Source organism: Macrotis lagotis, chromosome 8 (assembly GCF_037893015.1).
Source record: "Macrotis lagotis isolate mMagLag1 chromosome 8, bilby.v1.9.chrom.fasta, whole genome shotgun sequence".
NCBI classification, from domain to species: Eukaryota; Metazoa; Chordata; class Mammalia; order Peramelemorphia; family Peramelidae; genus Macrotis; species Macrotis lagotis.
Genome location: NC_133665.1, coordinates 82,053,508 through 82,068,232, shown reverse-complemented (window position 1 = coordinate 82,068,232; position 14,725 = coordinate 82,053,508). Strand labels below are relative to the sequence as shown.

At 37.2% G+C, this 14,725-nt stretch overlaps 1 protein-coding gene across 6 annotated transcripts in view; it reads right to left on the bottom strand.

The window, feature by feature from the left end:
* The window catches only part of CCDC171 (coiled-coil domain containing 171), a 459,446-nt gene that overhangs the window by 338,751 nt on the left and 105,970 nt on the right, over positions 1 to 14,725 (bottom strand). For all 6 annotated transcript variants that reach the window (XM_074197551.1, XM_074197553.1, XM_074197549.1 and 3 more), the window contains one exon: positions 8,371 to 8,463. In XM_074197551.1, the coding sequence (XP_074053652.1) occupies positions 8,371 to 8,463 (93 nt within the window). The remainder of the gene's footprint in view (positions 1 to 8,370; positions 8,464 to 14,725) is intronic.

Here is a 14,725-nt window from a genome sequence, read left to right as displayed (position 1 = left end):
GGATTTGAACTCAGGTACTCCTGACTGCAGGGTGTTCTATCTACTGCCACATAGCCGCCCCTGAAGCTAACATTTCTAATACAATATTGAATAGTAGAGGTGATAATGGGTATCTTTGTTTCACCCCTGACCTTATTAGAAATGCCTCTAGCCTATCCCCTTTGCATATAATGCTTGTTGGTGGTTTCAGATAGATACTACTTATTATTCTAAGGAACAATCCATTTATTCCTACACTCTCTAGTGTTTTTAGTATGAATGGGTGCTGTATTTTGTCAAAAGCTTTTCAAACTTCTAGTGATATAATCATATGATTTGATACGTTTGTTATTAATATAATTAATTATACTTACAGTTTTCCTAATAGTGAACCAGCCCAGCATTACTGGGATAAATCCTATCTGATCATAATATATTATCCTAGTGATAACTTATTGTGATCATTATGCTAAGATTTTATTTAAGATTTTTACATCTATATTCATCGGGAAGATAGGTCGATAATTTTCTTTCTCTGCTTTAACTCTTCCTGGTTTAGGTATCAACACCATATTGGCTTTATAGAGTTAGGCAGAGTTCTGTCTGCCCCTATTTTTCCAAAGAGTTTATATAGAATTGGAACCAATTAATTGTTCATTAAATGTTTGATAGAATTCACTTGTGAATCCATCTGGCTCTGGAGATTTTTTCCTTAGGGAGTTCAATAATGGCTTGTTTAATTTCTTTTTCTGAGATAGGGCTTTTTAGATATTTAATCTCCTCTTCATTTAACCTGAGAAACTTCTATTTTTTGTAAATATTCATCCATTTCACTTAGATTGTCAAATTTATTGCCATAGAGTTGGGCAAAATAATTCAGAATTATTATTCTAATTTCCTCCTCATGGGTGGTGAGTACACCTTTTTCATTTATGATACCAGTAATATGGTTTCTTCTTTCTTTTTTTAATCTAATTGACCCAAGGTTTATCAATTTTATTTTTTTCATAAAACCAATCTTGGTTTTATTTATTAGTTCAATAGTTTTCATGCTTTTGATTTTATTAATTTCTCTTTTAATTTTTAGAATTTCTAATTTGTATTTAATTGGGGTTTTAATTTGTTCTTTCTCTAATTTTTTAGTTGCATATTTAGTTCATTGATTTCCTCTTTCTCTAATTTATTCATGTAAGCATTTAAAGATAAAATATATCCCCTGACAGTCACCTTGAGTGCATCCCATAGGTCTTGGTATGTTGTTTCATTATTGTCATTATCTAGGATGAAATAATTAATTCTTTCTCTAATTTGCTTTTTGATCCTCATTCTTTAAAATGAGGTTATCCAGTTTCCAATTAGTTCTAGGTCTATATCTCCCTAGCCCAATGTTGCATATAATTTCTTTTGCATTATGATTGGAGAAAGATGTATTCACTATTTCTACCTTTCTGCAATTGATCATTAGGTTTTAAGTTCTAGTACATGGCCAATTTTTATGTAAGTACCATGAACTGAAGAAAAAAAAAATATATTCCTTTCTATCCCCATTCAGTTTCTTCCATAAGTCTATCATATCTAGGTTTGCTAACAATCTATTTATTTACCTCCTTAACTTCCTTCTTGTTTATTTTATGATTAGATTTATCTAAATCTGAGAGTGAGAGTTTGAGGACTTCCACTAGTAGAGTTTTGCTGTCTATGTCTTCTTGTAGTTCTTTCAGCTTCTCCTCTAAGGGTTTGGATGCTATACCATTGGGTACATACATATTTAGTATTGAAATTACTTTATTGTCTATGGTATCTTTTAGGAGGATAGTTTCCATTCTTATCTCTTTTGACACTATTTTTGCATCTGCTTTGTCTGAGATAAGAATTGCTACCCCTGCTTTTTTTTCAGTTTAGCTGAAGGAAAATATATTTTGCTCTAATCTTTACCCTTTACTCTATATGTATCTCTCTACTTCAAATTAATTTCTTGTAAGCAGCATATTGTAGGATTCTTGTTTTTAATCCACTCTGCTATTTGCTTACATTTTGAGAGAGAGTTCATCCCATTCACATTCAAAGTTATAATTACTAATTCTTTATTGCCTTCCTTGCTATCTTCCCTGTTTGTATTTTTCCCTTTGCCCTTTAGTCATATTCTCTAGTATTTTGTTTCTGAATATCGCCACCTTCAATGTATTTACCCTTCTATATTAACCCCCTTCCCTTTCTTTCCCCTTTCCCTTTTCCCCTTCTTCCTTCCCTTCCTTCTGTTAGTTCCCCTTTTTCTCCCCATCCCTGTGCCCCCCCTCCCCTTTTACCCTTTTAATACTTAAGGTAAGATAGGTTTCTTAACTCAACTGAGTGTGCGTAAGTTAACTTTAAGCCAAGTCTGATGAGATGAAGATTCAGGTGGTTCTTACCTCCTCCCTTCTTTCCCTCTATTACAATAGGTCTTTTGTACCCCTTAATGTAATGAGATTTGCCCCATTCAATCTCCTTTATCTTCCCATCTCCTTACTTTCCCCCATTTTAAGGAGGTATTGTTTTTAAATCATTCTGAGTCACAGAAAAGTCATATGTATCCATCACTTCTGGCTAATTATATTCTCTCTAATAGAGTTACAATACTCAAGAGTTATTAAAGCTTTTCTCCCAGGTAAGGATATAGCCAGTTTCATCTTATTGGATAACAGTCTCATGGATAAGTCATGAGTGACCATCACTTTTGGCTAAGTATCTTCTCTCTAATAGAGTTACAATAATGAGAATCTTTCTCCAAGGTGGGATATAGCCAGTTTCATCTTATTGGATAGCAGGATTTTTCTTTACTCTTTTTTTTTAACCTTTTCATGTGTCTCTTGAGCCTCCTGTTTGATGTCCAAATTTTCTATTTAGCTCTGATCTTATCATCAGGAAATGTTGGAAGTCTCCCAGTTTGTTAATTGTCCATCTTTTCCCCCGGAAGAGAAGGCTCAGCTTAGCTGGATAGTGGATTCTTGGCTGCATTCCAAGCTCCCTTGATCTTCAGAATATCTCATTCCAGGCCCTTTGATCCCTTGATGTTGATGTATCCATGTCCTATGTAATCCTTATTGTGACTCCTTGGAATTTAAAATTTTTCTCTCTGGCTGCTTGCAGGATTTTCTCTTTTATCTGATAGTTCTGGAATTTGGCCACAACGTTCCTTGGTATTTTCATTTTAGGATCTCTTTCCGGAGGGGATCAATGTATTCTTTCAATAACTATTTTGCTCTCTGGTTCTGTGAGCAATTTGCAATCACTAAATCCTATAATATTAAGTCCAGACTTTTTTTCTCTTAAATGTTTTCTGGAAGGCCTACAATTCTCAGGTCGTCCCTTCTTGATCTATTGTTGAGGTCAGTGGTTTGGCTGATGATGTATTTTTTCCTTTTCTTCTGTTTTCTATCTTTTGGTTTTGTTTAACAGAATCTTGTTGTCTCATGAAGTCATTAGTTTCCATCGATTCTATTCTTTTTTAAAGAGAAGAATATTCTTCATTTATCTTTTGCAACTCCTTTTCCAGTTACTCAATTGTATTTTTGAAGGAGTTTCCCATTTGGCCAATTGTAGTTTGGAGAGAATTATTTTCTTTTTGCATTTGCCCAATTGGGGATTTGAGAGAATTATTTTCTTTTTGCATTTGCCCAATTGAGAATCTGAGAGAATTAATTTCATTTTCTATTTTGTCCAATTATATTTTTCCAGGATTTGTTTGTTTTTTTAGGATTTTTTTTGCAGTGCAGTGGGGTTAAGTGGCTTGCCCAAGGCCACACAGCTAGGTAATTATTAAGTGTCTGAGGCCGGATTTGAACTCAGGTACTCCTGACTCCAGGGCCGGTGCTCTATTCACTGCCCCACCTAGCTGCCCCCTAAGATTTGTTTTCTTGTTCTGAGGTGTTAATTTTCTCTTGCAACATGTTAATTCTCTTGAGTTCCCAATTTTTCCAACTGATTTTTTACGTCCTTCCTGATTTCTTCAAGAAGTCTTTCTGGAAGTCCCTTTGATTCATGAGTGTTCAAAAAACAAAGTATCTTGGAAATATTTTAAATGCTATTATGCTCTATGCTGTCCTGTTGTGTACTGGGACTTCTATTTATTTAAAGTTGAAGTATAAATCTGGCACATAATACAGTACCTAAGACCTTGACCTCTATTGTTTTTGGACACATGTAGATATTTTTCCTTTAATTTAGAAAGGAGAGAAGAACTACAGAACTGACAGGATGTAAACATCCAATGGACCATGTAAATTACCCAAAAATTGAACTACTGTTCAGTTTTGCAGATCTCTCCCTCTCAAAGACTACCTAGAGTTTTTATGGTATTATTGGGGAATGAGGGGGTGAAATAGAGCTTCTAGATATCACAACAATGTATATAAATAAAAAGTTTTTATTTTCTTGAATGTGTATTTTCTGTTAACCAGATGTTAAGGTAAACTGCAAAATATGAATTTAAACAGGTGTTCATCCCAGAATCAAGGAGCTTGCAAAATTTCTGAGAAGTAGCATGGACCCCTGCTCATAGTTCATTTCATTTTAAAGCATTCCTACTTCCTCCTACACTCTTTCTCCCTCTCTCCCTGTTCTAAAATTCCCTGGAAATGTCCAAAGACTTCTTTCCTCAGCAAAAAATAATAAATCTAGTTTGCCAAAAAAAAAAAAAAGAAGTCTTTCTGGGCTGGAGACTAATTCATATTCTCCTCAGAAGTGCTAGATCTCTCTGGCTTAAAATCTATTTCTTCTAAGTATTTCTCCCCCCCATCATTTGCCTTTCTTCAACTTCCTAGGATCTTGTTGTGGGGGGTCCTGGCTCTCAGTGGTTTGCTTTTGAAAACCCTAGAGGCTTTGTTCACTTGGCTTAGTAATTCCAAGAATAAGCCAGTAGGGGGCGCTGGTTGCTTTCTCTGGGGTGTTTGAGGCCCTTAGCAGTAGGGTCTGAATTGACCTTGAACAATGGGCTGGGCCCTGGAGGAGGGAGTTGATATCCCTATTAGTTGAATAAACTCTGTTGCCCACACCTAAGCCTGAGGGGATAGGAGGGCACTACCATTTGTTCTGGGAAAAGAGCTCCACTGAAAGTATGAAGCTCAGGTCCCTTGCCCAGCTAGTCATTTTCCAGGTATGTTCTATGATTCTCTGTATTGGAATTCACCATCCATTTTGTCAATCAAATTTCTATTAAGAAGTTTCTTTCATGCTATTTTGAGAGGAACTAGGAACACTTAACACAGTGCCTGTCTTCTCTCTGCCATCTTGGCCAGAAGTCTATGTTCACTTTTTTTGTTTGTTTGTTTTAGGTTTTTGCAAGGCAAATGGTGTTAAGTGGCTTGCCCAAGGCCACATAGCTAGGTAATTATTAAATGTCTGAGACCAAATTTGAACCCAGGTACTACTGACTCCAGGGCCTGTGCTTTATCTACTGCACCACCTAGCTGCCCCTATGTTCACTTTTTTAACACTTCTTTCATGTTTTTCCTTCCTATCTCATGGTTTTCTTTCTTTTCCCTTAGTCCATATTCCTCGCTCATAAAATGACTACTACATAAACACAAGTGTTTATGTATAACTTTTACTGAACTGTTCACAGCTGAGGGGAGAGGAGTGAGAAGGGAGAGTGGCAGAAAAATGTGTAACTTATAAAAATGCAATGTTGAAAAACTCTCACAATATGCAATTAGAAAAAAATAAAGTGGGGGGGAAGCCCTTCCCAGGAAGAAGAGATATTCTGATCAGCTACAGAGAAAACAGTGCCACTGGGACCATCCTGCACTTCAGCAATTTCTGACCCCCCCCCCCCTTAAATATCATGTGATATCCTGTTCCTATTACTCAACCTAACAAATAAGGAAAGTGCTGAGCAGCCTCACCTGGGAGCTCATTTTGTTACCACTCCCATCATCCTAAGGGCACTGGGTGGAACAGTGGATAGAATGCAGTGCACTTATCTTATGAGTTCAAATCCAGCCCCACAGCATACTATACATATGACCCTGGGCAAGTCATTTAATCCTATTTGTCTCAGGAGAAAAATTGACAAACCACTCGAGCATCTCTACCAAGAAAACCCCAAATGGGGTCATGAAGAGATGGAATTGATTAAAAAAAACTAAACAACATCACCCTAAGGCTATTTCAAACTCTATCCATGTTTGCATCTCCCTTTGTCCTATGGAGTAGCCACCAGGCACCAGCCTATCAGCTGAAGCTTCTAGGTAAGCCACTATATTTATAGACCTCCATTCACATGAAACTAGGTAGCAAGAATTACTTTTCTAGTGATCTTAGGAATTCCAAATTGTAGAATTTCTAGCTGCTAAAACATATCCTATGGATGCCAATGAGCAAGAGTTAGTGCTAGTGACACCACAGAAGTACCAAACAAGGCCATTGGGTCACACATTCAGTTCACAATATTCTTCAGTGCAACCCAAAACAGATTAAGATAAAATTGGGGAATAAATAAAAATATATTAGGCATAGATAATATTCAGTGATACAGTGGATAGAGCACTGGGCCTGGAGGCAGGTAGATCTGCATTCAAATCTACTCTGAGATGTTTTAGTAGCTATGTGATCCAGTGCAAATCACTTAATCTGGATCTGCTTCTTTTTTCTCACCTGTAAAATGGGCCTATCTCCCAGAGTTGTGTGGATCACCTGAGTAAATAACTGTAAAGTGCCTAGCACATTATATGCTATATAATGTTAGCTATTGTTATTACTACTACTACTACTTTTTAAAACTAGGAAATTGTATATACAGATTCCTGTCTCATTTCTATTTCAGTTTTATACCAATGCTCCAGACTTTATCAGAGATCCTATTGTAGTTCAGGACAAGAAGTATATGACAGAGAATTAATAGTGATATTATGAAACAGTTATTGGAAAACTAAGGACTACTACATTTTTCCATAAAAATTTTAGATTAGGAAATACATTTATATTAAATATATCAGATAAAAAAACCTGACTCTATACAATTAGGGGAAATTGCTAGAAATATAAAAGATTTGGGAGCCATTCCTAAAAAGAGTGATCAAAGGGTATGATTTTCACAAAAAGAAAATGTAAATTATACAAAATCAAATAAAAAATGTTCAAAATCATTAATAATTAGAGAAACTCAAAAGAAAACAATGCTGGGATTTAAGAATTCAAGGATTCTGAACAATGAAATGACTAATCATCATTATAGAAGACTGGAAGAATGAAACATGAATTCTTTTTTTGTTTGTTTTTTTGCAAGGCAATGTTAAGTGACTTGCCCAAGATCACATAGGTAATTACTAAATGTCTGAGGTCACATTTGAACTCAGATCCACCTGACTCCAGAGCCAGTGCTCTATCCTTAGCTGCCCCTGAAACATGTATTCTTAGACAAAAGCAATGTATAAATTCATTTTGCATAAATATACTCATTTGTTGCAAAAAAAGCATTTTATTTATCCACTCTGTATGATGCACTAAGTTGTGCTTACTGGTGACATCCCAATTTATGCCTATTCCTCTAAAGTACAATGTGACAAAATAAATTTTTGTCCAAAGACAAAAATAAATGGGAGATTTGGCAGGGCAGTGAAAGGGGGCAGGATAGTTATAGTGATTCAAGATAAAACTAAAATAAATACATTTTAGTGAAATTCACTTTTTTAATGTTTTGTATATGAAAACATTTGTGGATGCTTGCCAAATTCTTAATAAAGGAACAAAGAAAATAACTACAAGGTGTTATTTTTTAAAGCTAATAAGCTAAAAAGGATGGGAAAATTCATTGTTGTAAACATTGATTAGAACAGGCATGCTAATCCACTACCGGTACTATTATCAATTTTTTAAACAATCCTGAAAAACATTCAAAATCAGTAATTTGGAAATAAGAGATAAACTAAAAGTGGGGAAAAAAAAGAAGAGACCTCAAGTAGGTCTAGTTTTAAAAAGTTTTAAACAGTAGTAATAGGAAATAAGATTCTCAAAAGGGAGAAATAAGGAAAGAATACAATACAAGCATAAGGCCCAGAGACATGGGTGAGTTATATCCAAACAAAATGCATCAATTTTGAATAACTGAATAAACTCAATGAATGAAGTAAAGGAAACAATAGTTGATTAAGAACTAAAGGTGACTCATCTAGTCCAGAATTCCAAATTTATAGAAGAAAAAATAGAAACCCAAAGAGGCTAAATTACTTGTCCAAGGTCTTAAGATAGTATCAGAGACAGGATCTCAGTAAGAGGCCATGGACTACAAAATAAGTAATCTATCCACTAAATCACAAGGACTCTTCTCACAATTCAGGGTGTGGGTTCATAATTTTATTTCCTAACTGATGACATATAATTTAAAGAATTAAATAGAAAATTTTTGGCCAATTTTACCTGGATAATTTCAGAGTTAAATTTGGACTCCAGGTGTGCTGCTCTTTCTGCTTCAATATTTTCCTCTAATTTCTTCAATTTCTCAGTGGCTGCCTGAAAAAAAAAAAATTTTCAATCTTTGAATTTACCAGTATCAATACATGCATTCAAGATGCCCAATGGGTAAAAACTATTTTATTTCAGAATTATTATAGCTTAGGTAACTATTATTTTAATTCAACAAGCCATTTCATCCTTTAAAACCTCCTCAAGAATATGGAGGAGAGAAAAAAACACAATAGAATTAGGGAAGGGCTTTTTATACTTTTATTTCTTGAATTTGCCTTTTATGAAAGGGATGTCACAACTCCAAAGGGAAATGACTGAAGAATGCATCAAATGACAAGAAGTACCAGTCAATTCCTCCTCAAAATAAGTTTACCTTAGAATAGGGAAAAAACAAGTACATATTAAATGTAAAGTTAATAAATACGAAGTTATTAAATACAAGGTAGTTTGGAAGGGAGCACACCAGCAGGACAAGAAAAGGTTTCAGGAAGATGATTGCTTCTAGAGGGAAGAGGAGGTCTTTCTGAAGTTTGGCAGGGACACAGTGCAGACCATGGGTGGAGCTGCATGCATAAAGAGCAGAGAACAGGTGAATCTGACAAGGCAATTGAATTCAGGAGGGAGAATAAATTCAAATGATAAGGTGATAGTTGTGTGAATGAAAAAAAAAAGAACGGGGGTGGAACCAAGATGGCAACCAGAAGGGATCCAGTCTTAGGGACTCTCTAATAAAACTTGAAACTAAAGGACTCTAACTAAACTTTCGAGAGACAGAACCCACAAAGGGACCCAGTGAGGCAGTTCTCCTACTCAAGGTAACCTGGAAAAGAGCAGAAAGGCTCTGCTCCCCGGGGTAGGAGGGGGGGGGGCCGCCAGAGCGAAAGAACTTCAGCCTCCCGGAGGCAGCCCCAGGGCGCTGGAAGCCGCAGCTCAAAGCTGCGGGGGAGTCTCCTGAGCTGCACCCCACGGAGCACCGGGCACAAAGTGGGGGAACAGCGAGGGGGGGGGGGGGAGCCTCTGCCACAGCTAGCACATAGAGCCCAGCCCTCAGGGCACACAGCAAGCAGCTTGGTCTTTCAGCAGCCCATACCCGGAAACAGAAGCAGGCGGAGCCAGTAAACAGGAGCCCCCAAGGCATGAGCCCATTTTGCTGAGGGAGGGGAGTGAAGAGAGACTGCAGAGCTCTGTTCTCTGCCCCTGGAACAGGACTCTGGGGCTCTGACCACATTCAGATCCTGATCACAGTCTAGGCCCCCCCCATAGAACAGCAGGGCCCCCCCCACCTCAGCCCCGTAGCACAGGGCGGTGCTTATGGTCATTTCAGACCAGGAGGGAAGACAGAGACTCACACACTGAGACCCTTGTGGGAGTGTCCAAAAAGCTCAGGAAGCACCCCAAAACCAGGCTCAGGCTGGGAAAATGAGCAAGCAGAGAAATAAGAGGAAGACAATTGAGAAATATTTTGCAAATGAGCCCAAGAAGGATCAAAATACTCAGTCTGAAGATGAGGAAGCACAAGCTCCTGCATCTAAAGACTCCAAGAAAAACAGAACTTGGGCTCAGGCTATGACAGAGCTCAAAAAAAGACTTTTGAAAATCAAATGAGGGAGTTAGAAGAAAAACTGGGAAAAGAAATGAGAGAGATGCAGGAAAAACATGAAAATGAAGTCAGCAGTCTAGTCAAGGAAATCCAAAAAAATGCTGAAGAAAATAGCATACTAAAAACCAGCTTAGATCAAATGGATAAAACAGTTCAAAAAGTTATTGAGGAGAAGAATGCCTTAAAAAGCAAAATTGGCCAGATAGAAAAAGAGATAAGAAAACTCTGAGGAGAACAAACCTTCAGACAAAGAATAGAATTCAGGGAGATTGATGAATTTGCCAGAAATCAGGAATCAATACTTCAAAACCAAAAAAATAAAAAATTAGAAGAAAATGTGAAATATCTCATTGAAAAAACAACTGATATGGAAAACAGACTTAGGAAAGATAATTTGAAAATTATTGGAATACCTGAAAGTCATGATCAGGAAAAGAGCCTTGACATCATTTTCAAAGAACTACTACAGGAAAATTGCCCTGATATTCTAGAAGCAGAGGGCAAAATAGAAATGGAGAGAATCCACCAATCCCCCCAAGAAAGAGATCCCAAAAAACCAACCCCCAGGAATATTATAGCCAAGTTCCAGAACTCCCAAGTCAAAGAGAAAATATTACAAGCAGCCAGAAGGACACAGTTCAAATATCATGGAGCTGCAGTCAGGATCACACAGGACTTAGCAGCAGCTACATGGGAAGCTCATAGGGCTTGGAATACAATATAGCGGAAGGCAAAAGAGCTTAGAATGCAACCGAGAATCAACTACCCAGCAAGGTTGAATGTCCTCTTCCAGGGAAAAAGATGGACTTTCAATGAACCAGGGGAATTTCAAATGTTCCTTTTGGAATGGCCAGAGCTGAACAGAAGGTTTGATCTTCAGATACAGGACTCAGGTGAAGCATGGAGATTGGAAGAGAGGGGGAAAATATGAGGGACTTAATGATGAATTGCATGTATTCCTGCATAGAAAAATGACACTGATAATACTCATATGAACCTTCGCAGTTAATAGAGCAGGTAGAGGGAGCTTTTATAGTTGAAGCACAGGAGAAAGCTGAATTCGAAGATAAAATATGGTGTAAAAATGGAGTCAATAGAAAAAAAGGGAAATGGAATGGGAGAAAGAAAAAGAAGAGGGGGAATAGGCCAAGATATTTCATATAAGATTTTTTTGTATTACAAATGAGCTATTGCAATGATATGGAAGGGGGGAGGCAAGGCAGAATGAGGGAATCTTTGGCTCTCATCAGAGGTAACTAGGAGAGGAAACAGCTTATATATTCAATGGGGTATAGGCATCTGAAGTAAGAAGGAGCATGGGGAGCAGGGGGAAGGGGTGGGGATGTGAATAAAGGAGGAGAGGATGGACCATGGGGGGAGAGTGGTCAGATATAACACATTTTCTTTTTTACTTCTTGCAAGGGGCTGGGATTGGAAGGCCTGCCCAGGACCATAGGGCCAGGTGGATTCTGGGCCTAAGGGGTGGTATGGGGGCTCAGGGCTTCTTGGCCCCAGGACCAAGGATCTGTCTGCTGCACCATTCAGAGACCCTACAGCAGAGTCAGAGTGAAAGGAGAGAGAAAATATAGTATATGGTAGTGGAGAAGTACGAAAGGAGGGAGTTGCAATCAGCAATGGCAACGTTGGAAAAATATGGAAGTAACTTTTGTGATGGACTTACCATAAAGAATGTGATCCACCCATGACAGAGTTGTTGGTGTTGGAACAAAGACTGAAGCACATTTTTTATTATTATTATTATTTGGGGGAGGGTGCAGGGCAAATAGGGCTGGGTGGCCTGCCTGGGGCCACATAGCAGGGTGATCCTTGGGTGTCTGAGGCCGGATTTGGACCCGGGTGTTCCTGGCTCAAGAGCCAATGCTCTGTCTGCCACCCAGCCACCCCTACTATGACTACTATTTTATTTTATTTTGGGTCTTTTTTTTTTCTTCTTTTTTGGTTTTTGCAGGGCATTGGGGAACGGGTGGCTTCCATGTCACATGGCTGGGTGATTGATGGATGTACGGGGATGGATGTGGGCTTGGGTGCTCATGGCTCCAGGGCTGGTGCTTCATCCATTGCGCCACCTGGCCATACCTACAATTATTACTATTATTTTTTTTAATTTTAATTTTTTTCTCTCCCCTTTACTTTATCGCCCAAGCAAGTCTATAGTCATGGGGGGGAGTGGTATTTTGTTTACTCTTAAACAAGAATATTTTATTAATGTAAAAAAAAAAGCATTTGTACAAAATGAGAATTAAAAAAATAAAATAAAGTAAAAAATTTTAAAAAAGCATCAGACATAGGGTAGAAAGAGCAAGATTTGGTAACTGACTAGATATAAGGGATGAGAAAGTCCAGACTATTGCTGAGGTTACAAAACCAGACATTACATTTTCCAACTGATAAATGGTCAAAGGATATGAATGAGCAGTTTTCAGATGGAAAAATTAAAGTTATCTATAGTCATATGATAAAATGTTCTAAATCATTACTGATTAGAGAAATGCAAAGTAAAACAACTCTGAGATACCACCTCACAACCCATAAGATTGGCTAAAATGATAAATATGGAAAATGACAAAAATGGAGATGTGAGAAAACTGGAAAACAAAATGGTCAAGTTGTGAACTGATCCAACCATTTTGGAGAACAATCTGAAACTATGCCCAAAGGACTATAAAACTGCCCAAACCCATTGAACCAGCAATACCACTACCAAGTCTGTATCCCAAAAAGATCTTTAAAAAGGGGAAAAGAACTGCATGTACAGAACTATTTATAGCAGCTCTTTTTTATAATGGCAAAGAATTTGAAATTGAAGGAATACCCATCAATTGGGGAATGGCTGAACAAATTATGGTACATGAATGTGATGGAGTACTATTGTTACATAAGAAATCATGATGTGGTAAACTTCAGAAAAGCCTGGAAAGACGTGCATAAACTGATGCTGAGTGAAATGAACAGAAACTAGGAGAAAATTGTGCACATTAACATCAACATTGTGAGATGATCAACTATGACATGACAGACATAGTTCCTCCTAGCAGTTCAGTGATCAAGGACAATTCCAAAAAACCTGTGATGGAAAATGCCATCCACATCCAGAGGAAAAAACTAGAATAAAGCATACACTGTTCACTTTTTAAAAACTTCTTTTAGGGGCAGCTAGGTGGCGTAGTGGATAGAGCACTGGTCTTGGAATCAGGAGTACCTGAGTTCAAATCCACCTTCAGACACTTAATAATTACCTAGCTGCGTGGCCTTGGGCAAGCCACTTAACCCCATTGCCTTGCAAAAACTAAAAAAAACAAAAAACAAAAAAAACTTCTTTTATGTTTTTTCTTTCTTTGTGTTTTTTCCCTTTAATTCTGATTCATATTTCACAATTTGACTAATATGAAATTATGTTAAATAAAATGACACAAGTATAACCTGCATCAGATTATTCACTGCAGTGGGGAAATAGGGAAGGAAAGGAAGAGTAGTAGAAAAATGTGGAAGCTCAAAAGCTCACTCAAAGATGAATGCTGAAAACTATCTTTGCATGTAATTAGAAAAAATTAAAAGAAAACAACATTTAAAAAGAAAAGAAAGTCATTAGAATGACAGTAGTATATTCAACAGGAGTAGGAAACTGTATATTTTTATTTTTATTTTTTAGGTTTTTGCAAGGCAAATGGCTTAGGTTAAGTGGCTTGCCCAAAGCCACACAGCTAGGTAATTATTAAGTATCTGAGAACAGATTCGAAGTCAGGTACTCCTGACTCCAGGGCCAGTGCTCTATCCACTGCGTCACCTAGTTGCCCCAGGAGTAAGAAACTTTGGAAGAAGTGAAGGTTGGGAATAAAAATGAATTTGGACTATGTTGGGCCTTCTTCTCAAATGTCATCATTTTATGGAAGTTCATTCCTGATCTTCCCAGATGTTACTTAACCTTTCCTATTCAACATTTTTATTTGCTTTATATTTCATCTTGATATGCACAGTGGGATGGTGACTAGAGTACAGCTCTTGGAATCAATAAGATCTTGTGTCAAATTGCTCCTCAAACACACACTAGCTCTATACGCCTTGGAAAAAAATAAATTTAATATTTAACTTCTTTCTGTATTAGTCCATCTATAAAATGAAGATGATGACTTTCAATGGCCTTGCAATCCTAAAACTCTCTAGTCTATGGTCTTTTGTGTGTGTGTGTATATTGTGTATGCATTTATGTATGTGTTGTCTCCCCATTGAAATATAAGCTCCTTGAGAGCAGAGATGGTTTTACTTTTATCTCTATATCCTTAATACTTAGCAGAGTGTCTAGACCTTAATATTTATTTGTTGATTAACTGGTTCATTAGTGGCATAACACCTTCTTCTCCTCTAGCATTCCAACAACTATATGCTAACTGCCCTTTAAATCTGCTCAGATGTAAGATAAATATGCAAGGTAAAAGGGATCTATAGAAATGAATGATAATTCCCTCATGAGCTTCACAGATGCCAAATAAGATACCTGTACTTAATTACTTTCTTGGTAACAAAAGTTAAAAATCACTTCAACATAGATTAAAGAATTAAAGTGCTTTACATAACCAATTTTCAAACTACAACGAATCCTTATTCTGAAAATATGTACAAACATAATTGTCCCTTACTTCATTACAGTTACAAATACAAATGACTTCATAAAAGAGTTCACTGTATTGA